We start from the raw sequence: 10,949 nt of genomic DNA, 5'->3' as shown, positions 1-10,949 counted from the left end.
TGTTTATTGTTTATTGTACGATTATGAAACCTGCTGGTAACCTTATGTTTCATATAGTTTGATGCTGACTGTTGTGTTAGCCAACATTATTCCATCATGTGCAGAGGGTCAGGCGTGTTTATGGTCGATTTTCATTACAAAGGCTGCTTTCTGCTGTACTAGGCTTAAGTCTAAAGTGAATTGGCATTTTGGCCCTAATACTTGTCTCAAGTGTGAATCTATGCCCCAGAGAGTCCATTACCTCACAGTGGCTGTAGATTGCATTACAAAAAGGATACATTCACTATCTTGCCAATATGATTAGTGTTTTAGAAGTGCATGGCAAATAACTGAAATAAAATGTGACACCGTTTAGAAGTTACATATGTAGTTACACTTTGCCATAGGAGCTACATGTGTCTGAGAATCTGTTGGTGAGACTTTGTACTGGAGAAGAAAATGATATTCTTACAGTTGCTTAACTGCAGAATGCTTGGTGCTTACTTAAAGCAGCATCCTCAAAGATTTATTGTTTCTCAAAATGGCATACACAATATCATCATTGACAGGTTTTGGAAGAAAAATGCATCATTTGAACTGTTCATGCTTACTTCTGGTAAGTGGGAAGCTCTCACATAGACGGTTGTCACTTCCTTTTTTGTTAAGTCTGAGGAGTGAAAATGCCACTCTAGAGCATTGTAGTTCACTAGCACAAGGGCTTTTCTTCCTGTAACTGAAATGTTAGGACCTTTGTCAAGGTCCTATGCTGAATGGTTGACATCTCTTCAGGATTGTTTTGGTACTTACTATTCAAACTCTCTTCATCCCCTTTATATGGTAGTTCTGTTCCCATTAGGATGGGGTTTTGTGTGTGTGTGGTTTTTTTTCTTTGTTAATTTGTGTTTGTTGTTTTGTTTGGGGTTTTTTTTAGGGATGGTAATAATTAAGTTCGGGTGGCTTGGTCAAGTGGCCTGTGATTTCTTAAAAAGATGTGCTGGTGATACGAAATACATATAGAATCTTTTTGTGTAAAGTTGCTGTCTGTGTAACCTTTGGGGCAGCTAGAATTAATAACAACTTGATGAGATAAAAAGGTCTCTAATGATACCCTCCTATTAAAGAATAAAATTATTTGCATGCTTGTTTGGGAAGGGGCATCAACAAAAAAGTCGTTATACTCATTTTGCCTTGTTCAGGTCAAACACATGGAGTATTTTATCATTAGTAATAATGTTCTTTACAGAAGGTCATACAAGAATGCCCAACATCATTATTGTAGGTACCGTAGCTGGGAGAGCAGACAGGTGCTGCTCCGAACAGCTTCTGGCCAAACAGCCAAAGCCTGGAGGAAGGTAACAAACACACAGAGTTCCTCCAGACTCAAGGGAAACCAGTAAAATATCTCTGTCCTCATTTCAGGTTATTTCACAGATAACGTTCCTGATACTCTGCTGCACCCTTGTCTAAGTAAATAAATCATAAACGTGAGTTTTGACTCATCTTTATTTTGCTGATTGCATGAAGACATTGCATCATTTGCATTGCAGGCACTCAGGAGTTGCATTGTTCCCAGTTCTTTTCACAACAAATAAACCTCCTGGCAAAACACACAGGAACAGATTGCTCTGCTTTCATTGCATCGGGTTGTTTTGTTTTTTTTTTTTCATCAAAATGCTACATAAATTTAAATCTTAATGCTGAATGGAAGTATTTTAACATTCCATTATGTATTACTAATTCAGTTACCTACTTCTTAATTATTAATCCTAGAGTTGCTTATTCTCATTCTTAAACTTAGCTGTGGTCAAAAAAAGACCCAGTGCTGCTGGACTGGAATAAAATGAGATTTTTCTTTTCAATTCAATGGCAGTAGGGTCAAGCCTTCACTTTTTTCTTTTTTTTTTTTTTTTTCCATTTTCTACTGTTACAGCCTTTTTTTTCAATTGATGACTCCTGTTTCTTCATGGCTTTGGTTCTTAAGGAAATTTATGGAACAGTGGTCCTGGTACCAAGACCTATGGCACTCCCTGCTATTAATCTTATCCCGTAATAAGAATTGGCTGTTTATTTCTTCCTTTTGTTTTATGTCTCAACCATTTTTTTTATTCTCTTGAGACTCTGCTTCTCACCCATGGTTACCAAGTTGCCTTAATAGCCTCTTGTGATGAACAAAATGCCACCTTTATAAATCTTTCTGTCTCAATTCATCCAGTTTTTCAGTAGATCTGACCTTGAGAAGTTGTACTTGATCTTTGAGGGCCTCCAGATATTTAACTTCTCTCCTGTAGGGAATGTGGCCATGTCCCAGGCAGATGGGTGTTTGTAGGCAGTGGAACAAAGCAGTGTCCTCTCCCAGCCTGACTAAGCCTGGTGAGCTCCTGCCTTCCTTGCTTTCTTCCAGCTTCACCTCCTTCCAGCCTGGTGCTGTTTTACTCCTTAAACAAAGACTGAATGCTCTAAAAGTGGTGTTTTAAGGGATACTAATAAATGCATCTGGGGCAAAATGCTGGGCAAACTTCTGCTTACATCAGCGTCTACACAGTACAAAAATATTCTCTTTTTCTGTGGGAAGGTGTTGCTTTGTCTCTGCTCTCTTGTACACCTACAGATCTATGAGGTCAGCTTTTTATATGTTTACCTTGTATTATGGCACATGAACTGAGATTTAATAGCAGAAAAATAGCTTCCCTTCTCACACTGGATTCCTTCTGGTAGCCACTGCATTGCTGATGTGATACAGATGTATTTTAGATCCTTCACAAAGTCTAAGTAATCAATCAGTTTAGGTTTCTGCCACTGTTTAATAATTAAAACTTCTTCTACCAGTATAAGCAGAGACACTTCATGTGTATGCTTTTAACTTTTCCTTTGCCGTTAAGACTTTTAAATGCTACAAGCCTAATTGCCCAAGAGAAGAACAAATGATTTGTAAGCAGCTTGAAATTAACAAAGAAGCAAGCTCCAGTATATATAATTGTGTTTCAGCATGTTTCTTTAGTGAAAAAAATTATACCAGACTTTAGGGAGAGGGAGAAGAGAAAGCTAAGCTTTTATCTTTCAGCCTTCATGCAGCAGATTTTAGTCATCGTACCTCTTTCTCTTTGCCAGAGCTTGCTAGCATAGTTTTGGCAGCATTGAATGGTGATGTCACATGCCGCTGTAACCTGAATTGCTGTAGTTCCTCATGCCACCAAATGGGGAGAAGAGAGGTACTAATTCCCGATCTCTCTTCACTTCTAATGTTTATGCAAAGTAAAGCACAGAGAGTGATACAAAATCCTTGTTAAAGGGGAAGGAGGGAGAGAAGGGGGGAGCCCTCTTTGTGGCTTTGCAGCAGTTTCATAACTTGAAGGTCTGTTTGTCATTCTTAGTGCCTGAATGGAGGTGCTTTGCATTCTAATGCGTGAAGTTCTAAGGCTGGATGTGCACTGTGAGAGGAGGGGCTAGAGGAGTTGTTATTTGTCTCAGAGACTTTTAGAAGATGCATTTTAAATTCTTAACATGATGTGGGGAAAAATAAACATTTAATCAGAAGCGTTCTTAATTGTTCAGTGTGTTTAGCAGTCAGGGGAGCTGGGTTGTTGCTGTCCTTGGAGCTCATGGACACAATCAGTTAGCAGTGGGACACGCGGGGCTCAGCCCTCGCAGTGACTCGGGGAGGATCTGTCATCATTCACCACTGCACTCTGCAAGTAAAGGGCACTGCTATGATGTCAGAAATTACCCATCAGCTTGAATTAGGATATCACAATGGTAATTACTGTACATACATTTTCATTGTGTAAAGCTATGAGTCACTACAAATCACAGTTCTTTTTATTATTTTTCCTATAATATTGTCTTTACAGTATTTTAGGTGGCTTTGAATTATTGGTGTCATGTTCAACTACACATCTTAAATTGGCTGTCCCTCTACATAATTGTATGTTGGCTATGTGTAATCATAAATTAAATATATATTTTATTTTTAAGTCAGCCTTTCACAGCAGGAATGATTTGATAGTGTTCTAATTAAGTAAAAATATGGGCTTAATATTTTATTTTCTTTTGATCATTCTTTTTTTGAGGAAGTTTTATAGAGGAGAAAAAAATTTATCACGGGTTTGTCTCATTTGTAGTATTTGTGTCATTTGTAAAGTATCTCTAAATGTCTACTGTTAATTAATTAATGTCATCCTTATCAGATAGAGTAGTCTAAGGACATGTTTTAAAAGGAAGGAAAATAATATTTTTGTTCAGTCTTTTTATTTGCTGCACATAGTAAATATCCTTAACAGTTATGAAGTTAAAGGTTCTATCAAGGTATGGTCAGTATTGGAAGTATTTTCAATTGAGTTAAGAAGGGAATAGAATGAAAATAATTTAAAACTGGTTCACACCAGCAATTCTTTGCGCACTATTAACTGCTAAGATCTAGTCACAAAACATTATTCTGAGGAGAAAAGGTTTAGTGAACCCTAGAAATTGGATTTGATTTATGCCAGAAAATCTGCCTTTTCACTGCTTGAGATTTCTATGGAAGGAAGCCACAGTCTTTTACCAAACGGTTTCTAAGGTAACATCTTATAGCAGAGCATCTGAAACCAATTTGGTTGTTAATGAGAAATAGTTCTCACGGTGGTGGGAAAGTGTGGAGTGAAAGAAAGGCTTCAAGATTTGGCAGTCTGTCTGTAAAGGCATTTAAATAAATGTGTGCTGCTGCTCTGCTTATGAAATTTCTACATGAATTACACATTCATAATTGCCTTCCAAATGTACAGGTCTCTTTCTAGATTTCATTGATAGATTCTGCATGATTAAAATATTTAACTACTACAGATGAATAATTTAAATAGCTGGCACTTTTCCAGTGGAAGTCTCTTTACTACTGCTGAAAAAGAAATTTGCATTTTTGGGGTGATAGTTATTTGTGTTGCCAGAAATCCATTAGTGAATTGGTGCCGTATCAGAGCGATAGCATCCCACTGATATCAGGTGCACTTGCAGACTTTCTGGGATTGCCCTGAGACACATCCTGAGAGGTTACTCTTGCACGTACTCACTGTCTGAGGTTCTGAGGAGATAAATGGTGGGTCAGTGAACAGAAATGTGTGGTCATTTTACAGCAGGTGATCTGAATATCCTTTGCAGTCACAGCCTCTTTGGGATGGAGGGAATAGAGTGCTTCTGTCAACAATGGCTTGTTGCCATTTCTTCCTTCCTCTCAGGAAGAGAGAAAACCAGCAATTCTGGCTTCCCTTTCTCTGGATACATAATAAACATGTAATGGCTCTCTCCTACCCTCTTGCCTTGAGGCAAGGCTGTATTCCTGCATTTTGTATCTTGGTGCCTGTAGAGACTTGCCTGAGTAGAACTGCAGAGTTTAAAATCATGCTTGCTTACTTTTTTTGCTCCTGTTACTGAATTCTGTTAGTGCGTTTCTGGGTCGCACAGGGGAAAAACAGTCCCAGAGTGACACCTTTGCACTAAGCAATGGATCGTATTTAGCAGACAAACAAGCAAACAGAATAAGAAAGAGAAACATTACCAAAGTAAAACTTACATACTGGAAAACTTAAACCATTCATAATCCAAATAACTTTTACAGAGGCAAGAGAAACTTAACATAAATGCCTGGGTTTTCAATAAACCTGTGTGCTGCTTTCATTCTGACCAATTAGAAACCATTGATTAGATAATGGGAGTCTGCTTAGTGTCTTTCAATTATTGTTGATGGTGTTCTACCAGTATTTCCAGAAGCCTATTGTCTCCATAGGCTCCATTCCCTCAGGAGCAGCTGACCTGTTTTATATACACATTGGGTGCCAGCCTTGTACTCTGAATAAAATATCCAAGTTATTTAGTAAAAGTAATTGTTACTAAATTTGGATCTGTTACCTTGAAATAGTCTCTAGTTGCCTCATGAAAATTGTGGAGTGTAGTAACTTCATAGCAAAGTTGACTTTGGTTTCACCTGCTGCACAGGGAAGCCCTACACTCTAGAAAGAGGGAGGATCCTTGAATACTTTGTCACCAGATGCTGCGTAGGATTTACAGGATAGAACTATGCCAAATAGTTTACTGTGGCAGTGAGAACACTTGGGTTCTAGTGCTGTGGTAATAGAAGGTTAGTGTGACATTATCAGCTTGTCTGAGAGCAGCGGCGGGGATGGTGTGGGGGAATACAACAGAAAGAAGGGCTTCAGGAGAAATGTGCATGGAGAAGGTCTTTCTGATCCTTTGTTGGTTGGCTAGGACACAACTGTGATTTTTAATTTGAATGAAAGCATTTATTAACTCAAATTATTTAACTGCTGCTGCTAAAGGGGGAACTTGTTTTGCTCCATCCCTTGCCTGAAATTTAGTGGGTTTTCCTCTCTGAGGAATTATTCAGGGTCATGAATAATTCTGAAACTGTGCTCTCTTTTTTTGGCCATTTAACAGTCTGAGTCAGCTTGTCAGAGAATCATATGAATACAAAATCAGAAGAAGGACATAAGACAGACAGCAAGGACAGCAAGTAAGGATTGTCTGTCCTTGAGCCTTTCCGCAGAAGAGGCATGTGGTTTTGTGAATGTGTTAACAATTAACCTTGAAATGTGTTATATGTTCTTTTGCATTATATATGGGCATTTTATGTTTTATCATCAGATTTGCTCATCAAGTAATTAGGAAATCAAATTACATGAACACCAAAACATTCAATATATTGATTAGGTATGTTTTGTTGATGTAATATTGAAATAGTAGAAATAAAACTAATAGAATCAGGTATTTCAAACCTGGTATGGTATGCAGTACCATATATACACAATGAGTGTGTGAAAGTTGAGATAAGAATGTTTGAGGTTTTGCTTTTGAGAGTTTTTGAGTGATCACTTTGAGATTAAAAAAAAAAAAAACAGCAAGGAATGATATTTTACAGGTGTTTTCTTTGTCAACTCTTTAGATTTAGTACTGATGTCAGAAGATCATTGATCTCTGATGTGATCTCTAAATATTCTGGCTGGGCTTTCACCAGCAGGAACTTCCCTAATGTTACTCCACTGAATACAAGTAGCCAAAGTTATTCATGTCATTGGACATTTTTACATATTCAAATGAATAATCATTTCACATTTCACAGAGAACATGACACTTGGCCACAAAGGGAGAGAGAAAGCAGATCCTGGTTCTGCTTTGAAAAACTGTTGGTGCTTTGGATCTCTCTCTGTAGTTCTACAGCTTTGTGAGGGAGAACAGAAAGTTTAATGAGGCTGAGAGCTGAGATTGTGCATAAATCTGGGAGGGGGGATAGTGGGTGGTTTGTTACTTGTTTTACATATTTGGTGGGGTCAGGGGTGGAGATGTTGCTGATTTTCTGGTTTTGAGGGGTTGGGGGTGGTGTTGCTGATTGGCATGTCCGCGTTTTCTCCCCTGTAGCAACTGCCCTGTGAACAGGAGTCTGCCTTTCTAATAATCTTTGTATCATTTTATGGGTTGTCAGAGCATTTTCTCACTCCAGTTCTGATGGCAGTGTTCTTCGGGGTACCAGGAAAGTGATGAGTAACTGTGACAAAATAACAGTGTAACCAATTAAGCTTACTTTCCATGGATTTGTGTCCTCTGACCTATCCATATTTTCACTGCAGTATCCTTGTCCCTTACAACCACCAGTTTTTCCCAAAATCCACAGGAATGGAATTGTCTTACACGTCTTGCAATCTGTCAAATTTGGCTTAGCTCAGTCAGCGAGGTATCAGTGCTATTTCCCTAGGAAACAAATTAAAATATTAGCTAAAAAATAGGAAGCTTTTCCAAACTTGCCTATATTTGGCATGGTTTCTTGAAAAGATTTCCTATTTCATATCAGCAAATTCTTGGGGAAAATGTATTAAATATTTTTAGAAACAGGAAGGGGATGGAAAAGGTGCAGGTTCATACTAGTTTGAAATGCATGATTAGATTCTGTCTTTAAATATGTATGTACTGTGTGAATTACATCTCTATGAGCAAAGAGGAATCCTAAACTTTGTAAGAATGTTAATGTGTTCAAATAGCATTGTTTGAATTTCTAATAGAAAAAGAAAGTTCAGTCACTTCACTTTTGTCATCTTCTTGCATCTATGACTAATAAATTCTTTAATCACATGTGTAAATACAAGAAAAGTTTCTGTGGTTTCTAAAGTCTAGAAGTGTTACATTGGTAGCATAATTAACTTAATAACCTATTGTTCATGATGAAGTTGGCTTGCAAAGTGATAATATTAAGTAATTGTTGATTTCTTTTTACTTAATGTGTAGTGCACAAGAGCTGTTGTAGTTCATTTTTAGGCATAGAAATTGAGATAATATCCTCCAGATTGATCTTGCGGTCTTTATTTCTTGTGTAACAAGTGTGCATGCCATCATTGAATGGGGGACAATGACAAAATTATTCTGATTTTTCCTTCTTAACCACTCTCTCCCTTTAACTTAAAGGGTTAAAAAAAAAAAAAGTTGTTTGCCCTAAATGTTCTTACTGAAATCCATTATGCATGAAAAGAGTCCGAGTCCATTTGCAAGACCTCTAAATGAACTCCATTCATTCTGTGCTTAGAAATGTCCATTCAGCCAGAAACAGACACAATAGTTACAACCTCATTTATTTTGCACCAGTACCAGCATATTAAAACTGAAGGGTTTGTTGTGAAGAAGTATAGTAATTTTTCTGTGCTAGTTATATAATTCTGTAATAACATTCCTTTAGGATTTGAATAATGTAAAATTGCATATATATTCTTTGCCCAATTGTAGTGTAGTAACATTGCAGTAATCTAAAATTTTTAAGCATTTTTAAACATTCATTACAATTTTGAAATAGCTGTTTTGAAAACCAAGTTGACTTAGCTGAAGTTATTTTGATATAAAACAAGTTGTAGAGACATTTATTTCTAGTCGGCCCAGAAATTAGGCCAATTAGTAGTCATAATTAGTGGCTATGAAGAAAATATATTTAAAGTTTTGCCTTTTAGAACATTAAAACTCCGTTTATGTTTGGCAAGTAAATTACTTATGAAATACATGTCAAAATTGTAGGAATGTAGTGTTATAGTTTCATCACTTTAAAATCCATGAAGATAAGTCAAGAATTCACTACTCCACATTTTGTTGGCCTTGGTGGTAAAGTGGAAATTGTCCTTTTGTGATCAGCAGGATGTCATGATCCTGATGTGTATGGGTGGGAGATCTGACCATATTGTATCTTAGTTTAAATGACTTGGAGCTTTGAACAAGACTCACTGGCTTTCCTTCTAAGATCAGAAATGAGCAAAAATGAAAAGCATTTAGGAAAACCTGGTTTGCCTTCCATGCAAGTCGGACTTTTCTCAGTTCTCCTCACTGATGTGTGCTGTTATAAACATGTGAGAAAGTCCTGCAACCACCTCTGGGCGTTGTTCCCCGGTCGGGGGCTCTGAGGAAGAGCACCTGTGGTGTGTTCAGTTGTGGCCTTTCCTGCCAGGCTGGGTGGCCTCTGCAGGGCTCGTTTCCTAATGTGCAGGTAGTGTTTGGGGTAGAAATGAGCACCATGTTTGGAGGGAAAGAGAAGGGTAAGAGCAGGTACAGATTTCCGTTTAAGCTGGAGTCCTTCATTCATTTATTTAGATTCAGCAGTGGCTGAAGCCCTGTTGCTGTGGCCTGCTCAGGGCTCTGCAGGGCCGTGTCCCAAGTCGGTGACGGAGCCGTTTCGTGCAGCCTGTTTTTATGGCACGAGGGCCTTTAAGTGCTAATCATCAGCTTGGAAGGAGGTGACTTTGGGAGCTGACTGGAACTGACCGAGCATTTCCTCCAACAAACTGTAGAAAATGCTGTTTGTGGGAAGAGTGTGGAGTGAGGGTGAATGGGTGAGGGGCTCATGGCAGGAAAAACAACTAACAGGAAAGGGTAAGTAGAAACATCATCCTCCTTGCTCTCAACCAGTTCTTTATCTGAAGTCCTCCTGCTGGTTGCTCTTCCTGCCGAGTCTCCTCCTCCTTCCGTCCCCTTGACATGCAAAATACAGTCCAGTGAATCCCCACACAAAGACAGTAACAGTATTTTGGTAGTGCGACTCCCTGCATGCCCATTCTGTCACTCTTTTGTAGGATTCCATTGTTTTGGTTACTGCTGAATTTGACATTATGTGAATGGCACCTGCAGTGTGGCCCAGCCTGGGATTGTGCAATGCAATAATGATTTCAAGCTACCAGGAGTTCAGCAGTTGGTCAGGAGTAAAGGTTTCAGGATAGACTTTTTGCAAAGTAAATGGTTTTAAAAGTTCTTCAGGTTTTGAGGTTTTAAAAAATATTTTCAACTGTAAATGTTATGCTTCTGTATGAAAATTAAGAGACATATACTAATTTTCCAAAAAGTATGTGTTTTCTCTTTGATGATTTTCAGCCTAGCTCCTTGAATCACTTCTTTACAGTTAAATGCTGTTTGATATTTGATTTTGATGGAGTTGCTTCTGATCAGCACCAACTTATCCGACTTCATGTATTTTCCAAGCCTAAACATCAGTCAGTTCCCGTTTCTTTACTATTAGGAAATGAGAATTAAATAAGAAGGTTTTATGACAATACATCAAAAAAGAAAAAAAAAGGAAAAAATTGAAAACAATGATAAAATCTGCCCCTCATAATTCACTGCTGACAGTTCACTTCTGCTTTTGTGTGTTTAGGTACTTCCCACCGGGGTGGCTATTCCCATGGCGCGGTGCTCCATGCCCTGCAGAGATGTGGCGTCCGTCATATTGACACAGCAAAACGATACGGCTGTGAGTCCCTCCTGCAAAGGGCCATCGCAGACAGCGGCGTGAGGCGAGAGCACCTCTGGATAACCACCAAGCTCTGGCACACTGATTATGGCTATGAAAACACAAAAAAGGCCTGCTTGGAGTCATGTGAAAGACTTGGCGTTGACTATCTTGGTATGAATCTACATATAGCTCATTCATTGTGCTTTCCATGGGAGTACTTGCAAAGACAAATGAA

The 10,949-nt window shown here is 38.4% G+C and overlaps 1 protein-coding gene across 1 annotated transcript in view; it reads left to right on the top strand.

Moving 5' to 3' along the window:
• Positions 1-3,689: 3,689 nt before the first annotated feature.
• The window catches only part of LOC136294878 (uncharacterized oxidoreductase ZK1290.5-like), a 38,987-nt gene continuing 31,727 nt past the window's right edge, over positions 3,690-10,949 (top strand). Inside the window, exons 1-2 of the mRNA XM_066193069.1 lie at positions 3,690-3,732; positions 10,637-10,885. Coding sequence (XP_066049166.1) covers positions 3,690-3,732; positions 10,637-10,885 — 292 coding nt within the window. The remainder of the gene's footprint in view (positions 3,733-10,636; positions 10,886-10,949) is intronic.

This window comes from Chamaea fasciata, unplaced genomic scaffold, assembly GCF_029207755.1.
Source record: "Chamaea fasciata isolate MVZ Bird 193981 ecotype frontalis unplaced genomic scaffold, bChaFas1.0.hap1 SCAF_10, whole genome shotgun sequence".
In the NCBI taxonomy this organism is placed as follows: Eukaryota; Metazoa; Chordata; class Aves; order Passeriformes; family Sylviidae; genus Chamaea; species Chamaea fasciata.
The sequence above is the reverse complement of the archived record's forward strand: the minus strand, read 5'-3'. Positions and strand labels throughout refer to the sequence as shown.